This window comes from Nymphalis io, chromosome 10, assembly GCF_905147045.1.
Source record: "Nymphalis io chromosome 10, ilAglIoxx1.1, whole genome shotgun sequence".
Classification (NCBI taxonomy): domain Eukaryota; kingdom Metazoa; phylum Arthropoda; class Insecta; order Lepidoptera; family Nymphalidae; genus Nymphalis; species Nymphalis io.
In genome coordinates, this window is record NC_065897.1 from 12,740,881 (window position 1) to 12,761,376 (window position 20,496).

General features: G+C 37.1%; 4 protein-coding genes across 7 annotated transcripts in view; 2 read left to right on the forward strand and 2 right to left on the reverse strand.

The window, feature by feature from the left end:
- The window catches only part of LOC126771436 (muscle-specific protein 300 kDa-like), a 139,476-nt gene extending 135,801 nt beyond the window's left edge, over positions 1-3,675 (forward strand). For 3 of the 4 annotated variants that reach the window (XM_050491308.1, XM_050491305.1, XM_050491307.1), the window contains 7 exons: positions 149-187; positions 1,192-1,354; positions 1,472-1,703; positions 1,939-2,149; positions 2,334-2,481; positions 2,936-2,997; positions 3,225-3,675. In XM_050491308.1, coding sequence (XP_050347265.1) covers positions 149-187; positions 1,192-1,354; positions 1,472-1,703; positions 1,939-2,149; positions 2,334-2,481; positions 2,936-2,997; positions 3,225-3,441 — 1,072 coding nt within the window. In that variant the 3' untranslated portion in view covers positions 3,442-3,675. The remainder of the gene's footprint in view (positions 1-148; positions 188-1,191; positions 1,355-1,471; positions 1,704-1,938; positions 2,150-2,333; positions 2,482-2,935; positions 2,998-3,224) is intronic. The other variant, XM_050491306.1, reaches the window with a different exon arrangement.
- A 108-nt stretch (positions 3,676-3,783) lies between these two features.
- LOC126771414 (peripherin-2-like) lies at positions 3,784-9,331 on the reverse strand. The gene is made up of 8 exons (XM_050491281.1): positions 9,176-9,331; positions 8,250-8,459; positions 7,818-7,910; positions 7,006-7,106; positions 6,343-6,442; positions 6,085-6,210; positions 5,309-5,362; positions 3,784-3,852 (listed from the first exon to the last, which is right to left on the reverse strand). Exons 1-8 carry the CDS (start codon positions 9,329-9,331, stop codon positions 3,784-3,786), a joined length of 909 nt encoding a protein of 302 aa, XP_050347238.1.
- Positions 9,332-10,947: 1,616 nt separating this feature from the next.
- Positions 10,948-20,496, forward strand: part of LOC126771415 (dynein axonemal heavy chain 2) — a 50,276-nt gene continuing 40,727 nt past the window's right edge. Inside the window, exons 1-11 of the mRNA XM_050491283.1 lie at positions 10,948-11,026; positions 11,325-11,753; positions 11,832-12,113; positions 12,208-12,802; positions 13,356-13,560; positions 13,643-13,780; positions 14,197-14,343; positions 14,538-14,660; positions 14,874-14,968; positions 15,736-15,811; positions 16,027-16,152. Coding sequence (XP_050347240.1) covers positions 10,948-11,026; positions 11,325-11,753; positions 11,832-12,113; positions 12,208-12,802; positions 13,356-13,560; positions 13,643-13,780; positions 14,197-14,343; positions 14,538-14,660; positions 14,874-14,968; positions 15,736-15,811; positions 16,027-16,152 — 2,295 coding nt within the window. The remainder of the gene's footprint in view (positions 11,027-11,324; positions 11,754-11,831; positions 12,114-12,207; positions 12,803-13,355; positions 13,561-13,642; positions 13,781-14,196; positions 14,344-14,537; positions 14,661-14,873; positions 14,969-15,735; positions 15,812-16,026; positions 16,153-20,496) is intronic.
- On the reverse strand, positions 16,242-20,417 carry LOC126771453 (DNA-dependent metalloprotease dvc-1). The gene is made up of 3 exons (XM_050491344.1): positions 20,110-20,417; positions 18,912-19,143; positions 16,242-18,204 (listed from the first exon to the last, which is right to left on the reverse strand). The coding sequence occupies exons 1-3, from the start codon at positions 20,265-20,267 to the stop codon at positions 16,747-16,749; spliced, it is 1,848 nt and encodes a 615-aa protein (XP_050347301.1). The 5' UTR covers positions 20,268-20,417; the 3' UTR covers positions 16,242-16,746.

A 20,496-nucleotide genomic window follows, 5' to 3' on the forward strand; every position in this document is an offset into this window, starting at 1 on the left:
CCTAAAAATATAACTAAGACAATATATTGATTTTGGAAATAAAATATATTCTATATGCACCTGATCTTCAAAATTATTTTCAATCTAGATCCAGTGTTAAACGCTTGTTAACCTGGCATGCAATATTAAACGTCGTTTTTGGTCCTAGGTTGCCCCACTCCGCGTCGTACGCTCTCACGTGCGAACAGTGAGTATCGCTTCCTAATATATTTTCTAACTCACCGGAAATTCGCTCACAACCTCCCGAATTACGTTCACAAATACAAATACCTTATATGGCTGGTAGAATCTACATTCCAAACCGGTGGTAGATTTTAATTGAAATTAATATTGTAAAATGACGATTCATGAATGCTTGTGAGAGCGTTGTTGGATAAAGTATTTGACTTTTTTTTAATTATCGTTTATGTTTGTAAATTTATTTTAAAACAATGATGAGCTGCTCGAATTAAATAAGTCTCTTGTAAATAACGATCGTATTATTAAATTCACTGATAAAGCACACACAGCATTAGCACTTTATTAACACAATTAAACATCTTCGGAATGTTTTCGCACTGTTACGTGATTTTATGGTTGTAAGCGAATTTCTGAAAAATAATAGTTTTGGCTGCACTTTATTTGTTACGTGCACTTTCTTTTGTTATCTGCCATAATATATAATATAAGCAAATAATGAGATATCTAGAATCTAGATAAGTAATTTTTTGGATATACGCTGAATTTTATTTTCGGCTCAGAGAATTTGTGGCAGATGACATTTTTTTTTGTATACAATACAGCTTATTTTATGTTTGAGCAAATAAATAGTGCATGATTACGTAGTTTGAAAAAGTTGATTTATACCAAATACTAATATTATATTCGTCTATGTCTGTAGTGTTCTAAATATTTATTTGTGCTTATATTTAAAAAATAAATATTCATTGTGTATTATGTTATGTGAGTTATAATGTAATCGTTTGCTAATTTCGTAGCCGTATATTTGTCATTTAGAGAATATATTTTTTTAGAGCGCACGAAATCCTAATAAGAATTAAAATTAATAAAATATTTTATTACAATTATAATTTTATTACACGTCACTCGATTTAAATTAAGGTTCAGGTATAGATTAAATTTCAACATTTTCGAAATCAGCGAATATCACTATCGATCGCTTCGTTAAATCATCTTCATCTCCCGCTCCAGCGAGACCGGTCGCGTCACGTGTCCCCTCTGCTCCGATCGGAACTGGAAGCAGCTCGACAACGACCTGTGGCGGCTGGAGCAGTGGCTGCAGTTCGCGGAGGCCACGGACGAGGCGCACTCCGAGCCGCCCGAGCAGTACGACGCGCTCGAGGACGCGATACAGGTACTCACGGTACAACGATCACACGGACGGACAAAACGGACGCAACGTGTCCAACGAAATAAAGAAACGAGCTTCCTCCATGCGATCGAATCGTAACGGCCCAGTCGTGCCCCGCAGGACCACCGCGAGTTCCTGCTAGACCTGGACTCGCACAAGGCGCTGGTGGTGTCGCTGAACGTGGTGGGCGCGCACGTGACGCGCCACGCGCGCCGCGCCGCCGACGCCGCGCGCGCGCGCGAGCGCCTCGCCGCCGCCAACCGGCGCTGGGACGGCGCCTGCGCGCGCGCCGCCGCCCGCCAGGCCGCGCTGCAGCACGCGCTGCTGCACAACGCGCAGTTCCACGACATCGGTGAGCCTGGCCGCATATAGTATGGTGATGAATTGTTCCTTGGCCGATCGACGAAACTTTTGACGACATGAAATCGTAAATTTACGGTCGGACGAAGGATCCGACGTGCCCTCGTCGTTTCCCTCGCCGTGATAAATGAGATGAAGTGGGTCATACTGAGTCCCGCTGACCGACGATGAGTATCGTCGTGACTTTGAGATCTAGTTTTGTATACCTGGATCGTCCCCTCCCGCAGTGGTGGAGCTGGTGGAGCAGCTGGCGGCGGCGGAGCGCACGGTGCGCGCGCGCGAGCCGCTGCGATTGGCGCGGCCGCCCGGCGAGCTGCGCGACGACTTCCGGCGCTTCAGCGAGCTGCGCGACGAGCTGAGTAGAGCCGAGCCGCGCGTGCTGGCGCTGCGAGACGCCGCGCAGCTGCTGAAGGCCGACGCGCAGCACGTCTGCCGCAGGTGAGACCCCACCTTATACATTGCAACGTCGCATTAGTAAATCGATCTTCTATATTATCGAGACTGATCGAAGGGCTTCATTGTTAAAAAGAAAGCTCCGGAGTTTATTTAACTGACTACGCTTGTTTAGTGCGGGTTAAATCTTATAGATATAATAACTAATTATATCATTCATGTTCCGTAGACTGGGTGAGCTCCGACTGCGCTTGCAATCCCTCCGCAAGCTGTCGGGCGTATATGCACTGAAGTTGGGTGCAGCGTTGGCTCGCTCGCCGCAGCACAGCTCCGCACTCGCCGCGGCCGCCGCCAGCGCGACCGCCGCCACCACACAGGTACACAAGCACACACAGACCCACAAAAACACGTACACTACGCTTTAAAAGACTCAACGTCCCAGAAACCCACATTACACATTCAACAAATAAACAGACTAAGGTGAAATTATTTTTACGTAAAAAAAAATTTTTTACATAAATTAAAAAATTAAATAAATTTCCGTTGCCAGCTTGACACTGCTTACAAACACAGAGCACTCAAAATTCACAGATTAAACTTGAATATAGCGGAGCTTTTTTAAATTGCGAATAAAACACAGTAATTTAAACAATTAAATTCATGTTCGTACATCCTACTAGAAATAAATATTAGTAATTACTTTTTATTTTTTTTACGTAGCAACACTTTAGAAAATATGATTTATTATTTACAAATTGAGTAAATAAAGTATAAGAACCTAATCACAGTAGTAGCTTTGCACCGTATGTTGACGTATATGGTTGTCCCTAGCTGTTGGAGGAGGACGAGCAGCAGCTGCCGGCGATGACGCTGCCGCCGCTCGACGATGCAGAGTGAGTCACGTATTTAGTTCACACACGACACGCGTAGGACTAGCAACCGACATACCATGAGATTCATCTCATTTATTTACATATACAATATTTTTAGTTTGAAAATCGAACCGATTCACACCAATTAATCATAAATATTTCTGTGCTCTATATTCGAAATACTCACGTTCGTTCTATTACTATCTGTGACGTTATGCAGCCTGTATTATGTATTACGTACCGCGCAGCGCGCTGAGCGAGGAGCGTGAGCGGCGCGAGCTGAGCGGCGTGCGGCGCGGGCTGCGCTTCGTGTGCCGCGTGGCGCGCGCGTCGCTGCCGTTCCAGGCGCTGCTGCTGCTGCTGCTGGGCGCGGCGGCGCTGGCCCCGCTGGCGCCGCCCGACTGCCGCCCGGCGCCGTCGCTGCAGCCCGTGCTGCGCTACCCGCACGGGCCGCCGCCGCTCTAGACACATTCCGCCTGTAAATACGACGATTTTTGTATATTTGTAACGTTGGGTGCGCGTGGCGCGGCGACGTCGACGTCGACCATTATATTTATATTCGTTATTTATGTAACCCATATTTAAAGATGGCGCCGCACAAATGTAACGTGACGGCTCTCTGTACGCACTCACGCATTGCTACTTAACTACTAGGGTAAGGACTTCCGATCGCGTCAATAAAGCCTTACGTCGATCGAACCGTTGTCTTTTATTTATTACCTTTGTCATAATTTTATTACATTACATATTCCACGATTAAAACATTTTTAAAATACAAAATCTATTATACATACATAAAAAATATGTTTACGAAAGGTAAGGGAAGCTGCGCGCGCGCAGGCCGCGTCTCAGGGCGCTCGCGCTCGACTCATCTGGCTGGAAATAAAATTTAAAACATACGTAATTTAAAAAAACATATATGAGCAGTTCGTTCGTATACATAATACACTTCTAATTACAAAATACTACTTATATTTATTGAAATTTAAAGTATGCATAAAATTTGAGTTACAATTTGATAAAAATATAGTTTTTTAATTATAAAAGAAAGTGAAACTTATTAGTTAATTTTAATGTTAAAATAGTAACATTGTCACATTTGAAAGGGACAATCAAAAATTTTTAGCGGTGAAATATTATTTGATATGAGTCAAGGCAAGGAGCGCAGAACAACTAAGTAAATAAAAATTAAAATTGTTTAAAGACTTCACAGTTGTTAATATTATTTTATTATCTTATGGATTCGAAATAAATAAACTTGAGGTTGCTTTGTATCCGAAGAAACGACATTTAAAGTTTATTATTCCGTTTTTCATCACAATTCTTCATGACTTTTCTTATTCAATAATTATTTTTTTTAAAACATCAAATCTTTGTTTTGAATGTCATTGCTATTTTTTTTTTATTATCATATATAAACTTATTTTTTTTTACACAAAACGTAAATGCCAGTATCAATGAAAACTTATCAAACATTACAGAATATATATATGTATATTGCTATTCACGATAATAAATAAATTATAGTATCGATTATTCGTGGCTTTACCGCGTTGTTTTTAGGAAGTAATTACTTAAACAATGATGTCTTTTTCCTTCGAACGTCAAATCAATGATGATAGAAAGGGAGAAGTAGTGGTTAAATAAACAGTCGCTAAACAACATTTATAGATGAGGCCGATAAAACGTAATCAACGTTTAAGTTAGTATTTCCTTTCATTTAGACGGCGTAATACAACAATAATGTAGATAATATACATATTATTTATGGCCTGGTTGGTCTAGTGGCTTGATGTAAGGCCGCAGACCCGGAGGTCCTGGGCTCAATTCCCAGGTCGGCCAATAAAAAGTTATTGGGTTTTTTTTGTCGGAAAATTCTCAGTAACATCCCGGAGTCTGGAAGTTGGAAGTGTGTACACTCCGTGCCTCGGAACGAACGTAAAGCCGTTGGTCCTGCACCTGAACTCTTTACGGTCGTGTCGGATTGCCGTCCCATCGGATTATGAGAGTTACGGAATAGATAGTGCACCTGCGTTTGCGCACACATTTGTGCACTCTCTTGTGTTATCTCCTGCGTAGATGGTTAATCTCTCTTGAGATTGATCGCCGTGGCCGAAATCGGTCTGGAGGACATATCTATTATATATTAGGATAAAATCATTACATATTATAAATAGTAAAAAAAGTTAAAGGGATTGGACACTGGTTTTTACATTTGACTTAATAAATCACAATTTATGAAATATATTACATTAAGATTCTAATAAGACTCAGTCCAATGTATACATATTATAGTAATTAATGACAAACAAAATATGTGATGACGCCTCACCTTTGCACATTTCGTCGCAGCGCGTAACAAGTGTGTCACTAGCACTATCAGCATCTGACAACATTATTTACTTACTTTCACCTGAGTTTCTTAAGGATATATGATAGGTTTATTTAATAATTCATTGTACAACACCAGAATACGTTGGATGATACAAGATGGAATAAGATAATATTCCATGAACACCTTTTCAACGTGCCTTGCTATTTCCAAAATTATTCGCAAGGAAAATGTTTCCATTAATTTTATTTGCCACGTTTGAAAATCTGCAGTGATATTCTGTAAGAATCCACTTCATTACTCGCTCGTGAATATTGACAGCCGACTTATGGAGATATACTTTTTTGATGTGTGCTATAATTATTTTGTCCAATGTCGCATATTTTATTATTGACATTTTACGACCGATTTCTACGGTGAATTTCGATTAGTTCTTACAGAATAGTTAGTTGTATAGCATTTAATGATTCAGATATACGGTCAGATTAATTTTTTTGCACTTCTCTCTTAAATACAAAGCTAAATATATATGTAATGTATGCTATGTTCAAATAATTTGTTTGTATTCTTTTAATTTGTTAATCTCGGGTCATTCTACTTTTCTGTTACAACCATTTATTTAGAAAGGTTGTTGACACCATAACTGCAGGCAAAATCTCACGGATTAAAAATATTGACAGTATTATTTAATTGAGCTATAAATATGTTGATTTTCTTGTATTTACAAAAAAAATCGTTAAATGACTACGCGTGGTGGTATACCGACTACTGTTTACCTGCAAGAGCGCACAAAGGACGGTGAGCACGTGCACGGCGAACGCGACGCGCGCGAGAGGGAGCTGAGCAGCCTCGCGACATCCGCGTTTGTGCAGCGACCTCACACCTTCGCCCTCCACCTGCCTCTGCGATAGTTACGTTACAGCTTTTTTCTTCCATTATTAGTTTCATTCTTACCATTATTAGCAAATAATCTTAATATTTCCTACATAATACAAGATAATTTATTATATATATATAATTATACTATAACTTACTAGCTGTAGAGGGTCGTGGTAGCAGGCAGTCAGCACGTGCGGCGAACAGCACGAGTACGGTGAGATGGGAAGCTTCATTTTACCGTCCACGCCCGACAACCTACAGGGTTTGGTTTCGGTTAAATCTTAAAACACTGATATTTTATAAGATAATTATAATTAAGTTTTCAGATTCGTAAAAAATATTTTACACGGTTATTCAACAGCTTGTAGTAGAGGCTAGCTTGATAAACAATAGTTTTATTTAAAACTTCATTTTATGTATTATTGTACTGCTTGTACAGCCTTAATTGTTACCCACTTTTTTTACTTTTTAATTTGAATTTTCTAAAGGCACTTGAAGAACCTACCTAATCAACATCACACAAGTGCTCTTAAAATCATTATCAGTTACTTACGTAGTACCTTGGACCTACTCTTAATCCTAATTTACCATAAATAACGTATAGATATTATAATGCGTCTTTTTTTCCTAAAAAGGGACGGATATTGTTTTTGTGCCAACACGTAACTATACAAGTCTCGTACATTACATTACAAGTCTGTCGCTTGCGATATTGCATTACGTGCAAATGTTCTTGGAACTCATATGACAGCACTTATTTAGGTTGGGGGAGGGGGCTTGTCCTTGAAATTAAACTATAAATATCACAAACAGCTTACTTTATTACGAGTTCTTCGCTCTCATTGAGGAAGTCAATGCTGATCCAAGGGACCTCGTGCCAGTCCTCCGGACGATCTGCACCGCAGCAGTTCAGCTCTATCTTCAATACCGATGTGTTTTATAATTTTTAGTATAAAAAAAAATATGAGGGGATGACTTAAGAAAATTTGTAATTTTATAGTTTTTATTTATCCCTATGAAGGCTGCCGCTTTACGTGCTTTTGCGTAGCCATAACACCAGATATTATTAGTGTTTTACTGACCTGCCGGAGATTCGGGCTATGGAAGTGAAGGATTAGAGGGAGCACATATGTGCACAAAGCACACAGACTAGGACTTCGGGTGCACGATAATATCTCTTGCCTAGTCAGTATTATTCAATGTTTAGTTAATAAATTTAAGGAGACATCTTTTTTCACAACTTCCATTGAAAAACAACGATAGCAACTTTTATTTCTGTTACCGTAACGGGATTGTATATATTCAAGCCAGAACAACCAGCGATAATATGAATATCTGGCACAGAAATATATAATTCTGAGATTAGCACCTTCAAGCGAAATCTTCGGCTTTATAATATTAAGTATAAATGATCTTCACAAGAGACATAACATCTTAGTTCCCAAGATTGGTGGCGCATTGGCGATGTAAGGAATGGTTAATATTTCTTACGGCGCTAATGTCTAGGAGCCTATACATGGTATACACGATGGTATGGCACTGCATATGTATGTGTATATCTGGTGATCCATTCGCCCATCCGCATACCTATATAATAAAATGAAAGATATATATTAACAACAAACATTACCTGCATCGTGTCAATGAACTGCTTCCAGGACGGTTCGGTGAGGTACTGAGTCATGCCGATGCGCAAAGTCGATGACAATTCTTTCATTAAAGCCTGCAATATTACTTTTCATTTTAAATCTGTTAAATTTTATATCTATTTAAGAATAATAGACTGAAACCTGTAAATGATCACCATGAAAGTGGAAACATAAATGTATTTTTTTCATGGAGAAGTGTTTTATACTATTCATTTTATTGTAACTTATCTGTAGATAAATCTGGAGATAAATATTGTATGGCAGGACAACGTATGTGGAGTTTTGCTATTATATAATATATATTCTTATATTACCCTGTAACCAATAACCAAATTCAGAAACGTAACGACTGGTTCAATCATAAAAGTTATATACCACGGACTGATTATTTTTTCAATGCTAAACTACAGTACCTTCAGCGTGGTCTTACAAGCAGCGTGGACCAGCAGACCATTAGCAGCGAGCAGGGTTCCGCTGAGGAGCCACAGTCGAGCCACGGGCCCAACTCGGCTCCAGTGCGGATAGCGTAGCAACCACGACACCAAGCGGAAACCACTTGTGTAGTGAAGTTTCATACAATACGCTTGTAGGAGTATCAATATGTAGATCAGAATCACTTTGAACTGAAAAAATATTATAAACGATAACCCAGAGACGGGAATACTCGAATCTGAAAGACGCCGGTCCAAATAGACAATCTTAATTTGTGATTTGTGTGGACAAAATTCTGAGGAAATCTGCATGATAGATAGAAATCTGCCACAAATGCAATCCAATATTATATCCACTAACTCGTATTGGAGTAGCGTGGTGGAAGAAGCTACAACTTACAAGGTAAATTTTCTTAAATTTTCTTAAAAGGAAAGGCGGCCTTTTATACTTGAATTGATGAATATTTGCAATATCTATATATAGAAACATTTCTTTCTCTGACCACGACTTACACCTTATTTTTCATATTCATTCGTGTGAGCATGTGTTTCTAAGACTTGAACGGTGGCGGGAAATTAACCCACTAATAAATGCTTTCCCGGGGAGGCGTCAGGTGTGTGGCCGTAAGAAACGATCTTATATAATCTATTCTTATTTAATTATTTTTCCATGCAGCTGATCCGATCCCAAATATATAGTATAAGGAAAGCGAATGATGATTTACCGTAACAGCCTGTGAATGTCCCACTGCTGGGCTAGGTCTAGGCTAAGGCCTCTTCTCCCTTTTTGAGGAGATGGTTTGGAGCTTATTCCACCACGCTGCTCCAATGATTTAATTAATAAAAAAAATATTTGATTTTACATAAAATAAAATAAAAATATGAGTATGCCAACACTAAAATAATACCTTATGTATTTTTTTCAATAGTGACATAATTTTATATGAAGTGTTGTAGCTATATATCACCATGACCAATGAGATTGTTAACTGCGCGATCAAAAGCGCGCGAAGAACGCCCGCCAACCGTCGGCCGCCTTTAGTAAGCGTGTCGCCTCGAGCCATGGGACCACATGGCGTGGCATGCTATACACTGCAATAAAATTTACATTTTTTTTATAGAATTGGAAGACGGACGAGCATATGGGCCACCTGATGGTAAGTGGTCACCAACGCCCATAGAAATTGGCATTGTAAGAAATATTAACCATCGCTTGCATCACCAATGCGCCACCAACTTTGGGAACTAAGATGTTATATTCCTTGTGCCTGTAATTACACTGGCTCACTCACCCTTCAAACCGGAACACAACAATACCAAGTACTGATGTTTTGCGGTAGAATATCTGATGAGTGGTACCCAGACGAGCTTGCACAAAGCTTTACCACCAGGAAAATTTATATGACTAATCTAATTATTAAAAAATAATTTTCAACCACTTAGGATTAGAGGGGATCATGTATTAGGTGGAGCGTCACGGTAGCATGTGTAAGTTTTTAGTTTGAATTCCGATGTTCGGGGCGCACTCGGCACCTTGGATACCGACGAGCACCACATACCCGCCCACTATTCCCGTGGGGGAAATGCATAATGCGTTTTTCCAGCGTAAAAAATGTTTCATGTATTAGGTTTAAAAATTAAGCCTATAAAGCAAATTTCATTGAAATCGGTTCGATGGTTTAGCCGTGAAAGTGTAACAGACAAACAGACAAAGAGTTCGCATTTACAATATTAGTATAAATTATAACTAACTGACGTACGGAGTCCAAGAATGCGTCTAGAAGGATACACCACGTATATAGACGAACAAATAACGTATATTAAAGTAGCTTCAAAAAAGATCCTTGAAAATTCATTCTTAAAAGTTGTTAATATAATGATAAAAATTAAATTAATATATAAATAGGGAATGGAAGTTTGCATATAATTACGTCATTTTTGAAGTTGAAAATTGGTGGTCACTTCGCTTCTAAGCGAGAAAATACAGTTGATACAGCGTTTTTAAAGATCGTCCATCAGCACAGTGAAATTTTAGATGAAAATTTCTATGGAAGCTTAGTATTATAAGTTTTATATATAACTAAAATATTATTATCTAGTATTCACCTCTTTGAAATTATTTTTCTTATTATATCTATATTTTAGGCTTTAATTACTATGTTATAAAATGACTATTAAACTATTTGACAATTTATGTCTGACGTATTTAATTTATTTTTTACATAAAAGCACTTACGGCCTTTCTTATAGACGTTGTATAACGGGTCATAAGTTAACAATGCTGTCTTCTTCTTTCGAATGTTTAATCAATAATGACAGAAAGAGTGAAATCATTGTTCAACTATGCAGCCACTATGCAACGTTATAAGTAAGACTGTTAGATAAAGATATAAAAATAATGTAATACCAGTACTACCAATATCTTTTTACATGTAATATATCATTGACCAATACCAAATACTAAAGCACACCTTCTTAGCAACGTTTAATCAATAAAACTCGCTGTGAAAATTCTCACGCTGGCCACTTTGAAATTACATTAAAAAAAGGAAAAACGCGCGGGAACAATAAAAACAGTTTTCATTTGTTTTCCTGTAAAATATGACTATATAGCTAAATTTGTAATAAGGATTAAAAAGAAGTTATTGGTTGGTACTAGCACTCTAGTAGATTTGTAACCATGTCGGATTTGGAAGTTAAGAAAAGAATGAAAGTGGCGTGGAGCGATGATTTGAGTCATAACTCTGAAGAAGACAGAGGTAACTTAATAATGTTTACTCTCTGGTTTAGTATATAAAGGATTAAAATCTCCAACCGAATTTTTAGAAACAGAGATGTCAGCCTAGCTGACCTGACAATCTTAGTTTTGTATAAATCAAAAGTTGTAACAGATATCGTTCGGATTTTAGGGTAAACTTAATTTAAAAAAAAAACTTAATAAAATATAAATTGTATAAAATAAAAATAAATGAAGAAAATGCTAAAAAAAAACATTTTTCTTCTTCGAGTGCCACTTCGACTACCGAAATAAACATTACTTTTTTATTATTATTATAGAGCGTGAACGCCTAGCGCAACTCGAAAGAGAATTAGCAGAACAACCAGTTAAGCCTGTCTACGAACCTCAGGAATTAAACCAACTCGTCTCCTACGTCATGAAGATGACCACGCTCTTCGACTTACGGGATCAAGATTGGAATGACGAGGCCAAGCAAGCCATTGAAGATTGGATAACGGAACCACGATCTCTAATTCTTTGCGTGTATTTTAAAGGCGATAGATTAAAAGCGTCTTTCGATATTCCCTTATCACCTGTTTACGACCTCACCTATTTTTTAAGGCAGCCCGATCAAGTTTTCAAAGCGGAAACTTTTCACGACGAAGTGGTCTTCGGTACTTTTGTGGATTCCGTTGAATCAAATATGATTCAAATATTAGAACTAATGTACGCTCCTTATTTCTTTGCTATTACGACTTGGCCTGATAGTAAGTACCACGACGCTGTTACTATTGAAATATTCAATGATATTGTAAAACAATTAACATGTAATTGTTTTTCAACAGGTGTCAAGAGTGAGTTCTGTTCACAATTGCACACATTCTTAGCCAAGTTAACAGATATGTATTATAAAATGCTCGGTCTCACTGTCCTCTACATACCGCGTGAGGGTCAGCAGCTGTCGTTCGAAAAGGCGAGTTCTGACAGAGAACTCGTTAAAAGGCTTGAGGGAGTGGTCGTGTACTGGACACATCAGATCAAATCCTGCATTGAAGATCAAGCATCTGTAGCCTCACAGAAGGAACTGTTATGTCCAAGTGATGAATATGATTTCTGGGTCTATAGGCGTAAGAAAAACCACTAGATACGATACTGCATAAGTATTAATCCTTTTGGCGTTCTATTTTCAAATAAACAGCGTCTTTAATATTTTATTTTCAGATGAAAATTTAAGTGCTCTTGTTTACCAGTTAAAAAATCCCGCTGTAAAACATATCACGAAAATTCTCGTCACAACTCATTCCACTTTCATACAACAGTTTCAAGTTCTTTGCGAGGAAATTATACAGAAGATAATAGAAGCTACGTCTAATATTGAATATTTACAAGTTATAAAGCAACCCTGCGCGGTACTGGAATGCGTCGTAGACCCGGATGATATTTGTAAACACATTCCGAATATCATTAATCTCTTTAGATTCATCTGGATGGAATCTCCTTATTATAATTCAGAAACGCGCATCACCAATCTGTTTAAAGCTTTGAGCAATCAAATTATTATACTTTGCAAAAATTATATCAAATTGGATGAACTTTTTAGCGGTAAAACTAAGAAGGCATTAGGAGAATTCACGAAGTGCATAGATTGTTGCAAGCAGTATAGAGAAATTTATGATCTGATGGCAGAAGCGCACAGCGACGTTAAGCCAGGCAGTTGGGAATTAGACACCGGGTCTATCTTCAATTACATCGATTCGTTTGTGCAGAGGTGTTTCGACATGTTGGATGTTTGCAATTGCATGATTATTTTTGGGCGGTAATGCAACATGTATATCATAATAATTTTAAATAATTAGTAAAAGCCTGTTAACAGTTTGTTAATGTCCCACTGCTGGGCTAAGGCCTCCTCTCCTCTCCCTTTTGAGGAGAAGGTTTGGAGCTTATTTCACCACGCTGCTCCAGTGCGGGTTGGTGGAATACACATGTGACAGAATTTCAGTGAAATTAGACACATGCAGGTTTCCTCACGATGTTTTCCTTCACCGTAAATCACGAGATGAATTATAAACACAAATTAAGCACATTGAAATTCAGTGCTGTTTGCCCGGGTTTGAACCCACGATCATCGGTTAAGATTCACACGTTCTAACCGCTAGGCCATCTCGGCTTTTTAAACAAGTATAACATAGCTAATTCATAAAAATGATTTGTATGCTTGTAGCTGGTTACTGTAGTGCAACTAGTACGTTTTCATAAATCACTTAATGTGTAAATTGGTAGCAAATATTAATTAAGTCAATGCGGATGGAGTCCGGTATGTCGCATGTGTCTTTTATAAAAATAAATAATATTGAACAACAATCTCCCAGAATTGACGAGCTTGAAGTAATAAATAAGCCGATGTTTGGCGGAGCTCGTGGAGACCAGTTCGAGGCGAAGTGCGATCAAATCGAGCACATGTTTCTCGATGCACTCGATAATGTGAGGGCTGTCGCTACTAGCATATTGGATGTGCAAGCACCATCTTGGTACGATGATATCCTACAATTTAGAACAGTAATCAAGGATATCGAGGTAAGTTTTTTTGAACAATTTCGGATTTATGATGCATGTTTAGCTGACTTCTTAAAATAAATGCATTTTTGTCTTATTTCAGATTATAATAGAAAATTTAGTGGAAACTGTCTTTGAAGGCGTGAATCATGTAGAAGAAGCAGTTGTGGCGCTGTTTTCGTTACACAATTATTCAAAACGGAAGAACCTCCGAAGAATTTTTAAACGAAAAACTGCTGAGGTATGTGTCACGTTTTTCGTTAAAATTGTGCCCACCCTGTCGAATTGGAACGATCTATAGTAAATCTAAGTATATATTTCTTGAATCAATCACTTTTAGGAATCTGTCAAAACAGTAAAAAGTATTATATTGCCTACACTTACATTTCGTATGTATTATTTTAGTAATAAGTAATAACTGTTCAACCATTTCTGTAATGCTGTTAATTAAGAGTATCTAAATAAAATTACCTAATATAAAAATAAATAACATTATAATAAAAACTCCTAAGGTGTTTATGAGATGAGTGTTCACGCGTAGTATATTGCTTTTTTCAAATATACGTAGATATGGAGGCAATCAGCTTTTCTCATCCCAGCAGTGGGATATTTATGGGCGAATTCGTTCACCTAGACAAGTAGATTCAACTGGTGCAGGTGTGGGCGATGTTCAGCGACGAGGTGCAGGCGGCCAAGAAGGAGACGGTGGCGAGTCGCGGTGCGCGGGCGGGCGCGTTGCCGCACGCGGCCGGCCGCGCCGCGCTGCTGCGCGCGCGCACGCACGGCCTGCGGTACCTCAAGAAGGTCTCGAGACTACTTTGCCAGTCGTTTTACCCGGTGTCTTTGAGCTCACGGGCCTAATTATGAATGTAGCATTATCTATATTGAGTGAGCAATAGTGAGAGGTATGGGGCAATGTTATGGGAGTCGTCTCAGCTTGTCTCATATTGACATGGTATTACTAATGATTCGGGCTTTTGTAAGAATACTTACATTAGGTGATGACCGACGCTTCCGTGTGGTTGTTGCCGTGCAGCAACTCGGAGGATGTCATCATGCACGTGAACAGGCTTGTGGGAGCCATCGACGTGGCGATTAGGGAGCTGTGGATATCTTGGACGGTATTAAAATTTATTAAATATTAGTGAAAATATTGCGAGCATTACTAATAACGACTGTCGCAGCTCTTGGTTTCCACTTATGGTAAATATTACATATACCTTTACTTACATACCTATATATCTTTATTTTCAAAATACGACAACTTAGAAAATTTAAGGATCAATACATAAATATTAAATCCTTTTTAATTAATTCTTCAATAAAATTTTAAGCACAACCTAGATGAAAAATGCGCCGCTGGCTTGAACAGAACTTTGATGAGAAAAAGTGCTGAAAATCCTGGACTATTGGAGTGTAATATTGACGTGTGAGTTTTATTAGTTTTAAACTTAGCTGCGTCTACTACCAGAGATGGGCCATCTCCAGTGGTAAAAACGCGTGAATCTTAACCGATGATCGTGGGTTCAAACCCGGGCAAGTACCACTGAATTTTCATGTGCTTAATTTGTGATTATAATTCATCTCGTGCTTTACGGTGAAGGAAAACATCGTAAGGAAACCTGCATGTGTCTAATTTCACTGAAATTCTGTCACATGTGTATTCCACCAACACGCACTGGAGTAGCGTGGTGGAATAAGCTCCAAACCTTCTCCTCAAAAAAAGGGAAAGGAGGCCTTTAGCCCAGCAGTAGGACATTCACAGGCTGTTAGGGCGTCTACTAATTTCATGTATAAAAAAATTTCATCCTTAAAATAGACACTTACGTTGTTACTTATAATCGTTGCTTAACGAGTGATTGGTTATACAATATTGTGTTTTCTTCTTTACTGGTCGTAGGGCTTTGTCTAAGCTCGTCTGGGTAGGTACCACCCACTCATCAGATGTTCTACCGCAAAACAGCAGTACTTAGTATTGTTGTGTTCCGGTTTGAAGGGACATAACATCTTAGTTCCTAAGGTTAGTGGCGCATTGGCGATGTTTGCGATGGTTAACATTTCATACAATGCCAATATCTATGGGCGTTGGTGAACACTTACCAATAGGTGGCCCATATGCTCATCCGCCTACATATTCTATAAAAAAAACTAACTACCTACTAGCTATAAGTTTTACTAAATGTTTGCCTCCTTTAGGAATATTTTGGATCTATGTAAGGAAGCAAGTCACTGGGAGAATTTACAAATGGATATACCCTTGCACGCATATCAGGTATATATTTTAACAACAATTTGATCAATAAAAAGTCTCTACGTAATCATTCATAGACTATTTTTTGTATTAAGTATATCATTTTATGAATTTTCAAAAAACGCCCAAAAGTATATCCGAAAAACCGTCGTTCGCTCGAATACTTTTGCTTCGTGTTACGATTAATTAGTGATAATAATTTACAGTTGAAAAACTTATGTGGTCGTTTAAAACAGGTATATATGAAAAGTAAGACAGTGTTCTACGTGTACGAGAGCGTCCTGGCGGTTGTGAAGGGGTACAATAAGATACTCGACTCGCTGTCGGAAGAGGAAAGGCTGTTGTTCAAGCCGCTCACCTTGGTCAGTATTCATTATTGAAACAAATCTTTCATTCATAATTAATTTATTTATTCTTATGTTTTTGAAACATTTGACAAAGAGTTGTTTTACATGATTCACGTCATGTCACATTCATTCTCACATGTTATAATATCTTATAATCAACATGAATGTAGCTACTAAGTGGTGGGAGCCAATAGGACCACCCAGAAAGAGATCTCGAACCTCGACATCATTATATTTGAATATGGACATATCATATTTGAACATCGACATTATCATCTGAATATATTAATGTAAAATGAAATAACTAAAAGAAACTTGAAAAAAAAAAACAGTTTTGTATCTTACTTGGTTTTCGAGACTAGAATAAAACTCTGGCTACTCTATAAAATTAACATAAATCATACCAAATAAACAAAAAATGCCTTATTTCATATACTATAAACAGCTCTTACACTGTTTGAAATGGAACTTATATTATTAATTGTAATACAATTTTTCAGTCTTTTGTAAATGGAACATTATAATTTAGTCCATAGCTACAACATATATTAAAGTATTTTACATGAGAGATTTGTACATATTCTACAAGTACATAATTTAGTATAGAGTTTAACTCAAGCAGATATCCAAGTGGTAGTTCATATCAGCTAGCTCAATCATTTTGAGACAGCACGGGCAAGGTGATTTAGTTCCAGTCGCATTAAGTGTTAAAGTCTCATCACATATATCGTCATCGTCGTCTAACACTATTGTCTCATTTGTAAAACTGGTTGAAGCGCCTTCTGTCGGTATCGTGGTGTTGTTGTCGAAAAATGCCAAACATTCGTCCAAATGTTCATCGATAGCTTTAGTCATTGTACTACCACAACATGGACATTTTTGTTCACTTATAAATTCTATGTCTTTATCGCAGCCGGGCTCTCTTTTTATTTTAGGTACCGTGTAATCTGAAGATACTAGTGATGTTTCGAATATACCAGATTTTCTATCCTTTAGCTGACCATTAATATTTAAGACTTTGCTATTTGGTAAGTCATTCAAGTTAATACATTTTGTTTCATTAGTAGGATATTGTAAATTATCTTTCGCAACTGATTTGTTTTTTTTCTCATTTGTATCTTTTGCATAAGAAACATTGTTAGGATTGTTATTATTAACTCTATCAGGATCTGACTTAATATTTATCGCAGGTATTATATCCCCATTTTCTATGCAAATAGTTTCTATAATTTGTTTATTTAGGCATTCATCTAAATGCCTATTTATTTCTGTACTACTTATTTTGCTACTACAAACTGGACAATCAACTAAATCTGAATCAACGGATACAACTGATAATCTTTTATTGCTATTCACTTCTGTAATAACAAAATCTTTTCCGTACAAGTCCTTGAGAACCGATACGGCATTACTTTTGAAATAATCATCTATTTTCTTTATTTTGGCTGGAGGTGAAGAAATGTCTTCAGCCTTATGTTTATTCAAATTTGTTGAGTTTGTACCAACTTTTGGTGCTTTTATAGAAGTTTTCGTATTAGAAGATATCATTGACAAATCTTTATTTGCCCAAACATTTCGAACCATTCCAACAACATCGGCTGAACTTGTTATACTTGTTTCATTAATTGTCTGCCCTTTACCACTGAACACAACTGGAGGCTTGGGAACTTGGGGATTAAACACTACATTATTCTTCTTTGTGGCAACGACACTCCTAGATGTATTACTTTTAGTAATTTTAGCACTAATATTTGATTTATTCGGTAGATTATTAGAATCCTTTAAAACAGGTTTAGAAACCTTATTTCCACTAATATCACTATCCTTATTTGTTTTCTTAACAAATTTACTTATATCAGCCGTTGGTTTAGGAGGATTTTTCTTTTGGCGTTTTTCGGGTTCCTTAAATTTAACAAAAGTGCCTCCACAGTTTTTTTTATGACGATTCCACCACCAGTCTGAAGGGCCCGGTGCTCTGTTCATTGAACGCCGTACAATGCCGAAATGTGGTTTTATGAATTGACATGGTCCATTACATCTCCACCAATGAGTTTGATAAAGTTTCACCTAGAATATTAATATAACATTTTATTGATAGCTGCCATCTGATAATCATTTATTTATGTTTATATCGGTTTCTCTTATTTACTCGGAAAAATTCTTTTTTCTGGAAATATTATTTCTTTTATAGAATAGGAAGGTGGACGAGTATATGGGCCACCTGATGGTAAGTGGTCACCAAACGCCCTTAGACATTGGCATTGTAAGAAATGTCAACCATCGCTTACAGCCAATGCGCCACCAACCTTGGGAACCAAGATTTTATGTCCCCTGTGCCCGTAATTACACTGGCTCACTCACCCATCAAACCGGAACACAACAATATCAAGTATTGCTGTTGTGCGGTAGAATATCTGATGAGTGGGTGGTACCTACCCAGACGAGCTTGCACAAAGCCCTACTACCAGTATTTCATTTATAAATGACGTAAATTTCAATATATACTACAAAGGTTAAATATTTTCTTAGGTAATAGTTATATGGATTCCTAAGTTTTAATTTTATTGTCCTCAAACTTGTATCAAATATATTAATATGTTCCATAAAAAAGTAGCAGGCCATAAATGTCCCGCAGCTGGGCCAAGATCTTATTTTCTTTAAGGAGAATTTTTGAATCTCATTCCAGTTATATATTGTACAAAGAAATATTTTCTTTATACTGTTTACCTTGTTAAAAATTTAATTTTTTAAATCAAAAAAATATTTTTATTTACCTCGTCATGGAAATCATGATAAATAGTGATATTCAGACCAGCTGCTTTATTTATTCTGTACATGTGTCCTTGAAAATTTGGCCCATGTCCATCTCGGTCTTTATCTCTATTTGTGATGAAGAGATAGGCATGAATCATCTCATGCAGAAGTGTCTCAACTAGGTCCTTGCGGGGTCTCAGTTTAAGTAATGGTTCGCTTAAAGCTATATCACAGATACCTCCCCTATCGTAGCTGAAATTAAAGAAAATTCACTGTTAAAAAATATATATAAAAAGATTCATATTTATGTACAGTTAAATCTGTTTGGAGCTGTTTTTGGGTTTGTTGTAGTGCAACGTCAACAAATACATAATTAAACAAGTATTTTTTATTTTTATAGTGTCAACTATATCATTTTTAATCATGAATTACTCTTGAAATTTTGTAGTCATCCTCATCATTGCTTTCAACACATAAATCACGTATCCTAATGATAATTTGTTCTTATATTCAGTAGTGGATTTAAGCAGTTGAAACCAGTAGGCTTTTTAAATTTTACCACTTTTACCAACCTCTACAATTCCACTTTTTTACTGGTGGTAGAGCTTTGTGCAAGCTCATCTGGGTAGGTACCACCCACTCATCAGATATTCTGCTGCAAAACAGCAGTACTTGGTATTGTTGTGTTCCAATTTGAAGGGTGAGTGAGCCTGTGTAATTACAGGCGCAAGGAACATAACATCTTAGTTCCCAAGGTTGGTGGCGCATTGGTGGCAATATTCCATTAGCTCATTTTAATAATATAGCATTCATATCTCTTGTGTCAGTTTTTATACCATGTAAATTTTCACATTTACCCATATATTATATAAGAACTATTTAGTAGGAAAATAATAATAGACAAAATTACTCTTCTAACGCTATAGCTTAATATAGCATGAACTAGTTTATATTGTTTAATTACACTACTGGAAGTGCAAAAACATCTTCAAGCTGATTTATTTGTATTAGTTCTTTTAATATCTGAAAGTTCTTCATTGATGTATTTGTTGTTGTTATTGAAAGATTAAGCTTTTACTTGCATGGGACTATTATGACATTTTTAAATAGTTTTAAATGCATTGTTCTTAAATAATCATCACAGTAATTACCTCAGTATGCTATGATAAACAATCAACGATTATAAGGCAGCGAGATTAAAGAGATAAAAACACTTACGAACATATTCCTGCGCAGGAGTACATGCGTTTACTCCAGCGGACTACTGCTCTGCTCTCTAGTTTAGCCCAAAAAAATATTTGATCGAAATGTAAAAACAGCGAGTGAATATTCGGCGTCGGATCTACTAATTCCAAATCCGGATCTGCTAAGTTCATCGTGAAAGAAGTTCTTCATCTGTTTAAGTTTATTTAAGCAGTTATTCATCTGTTTAAAGTAGCGTTTATTGGGTGTTATTGAAATCATCTAACAAAAACACTTCTTAAATTTTGATTTAAATTTAAATTTATTTCTTAGCTTAATGATATGAAAATAACCATCAAACATTTCACATTGACAATTTCACATACGATATAAACTGTCACTCTGCCAGTGGGTAACAACTAA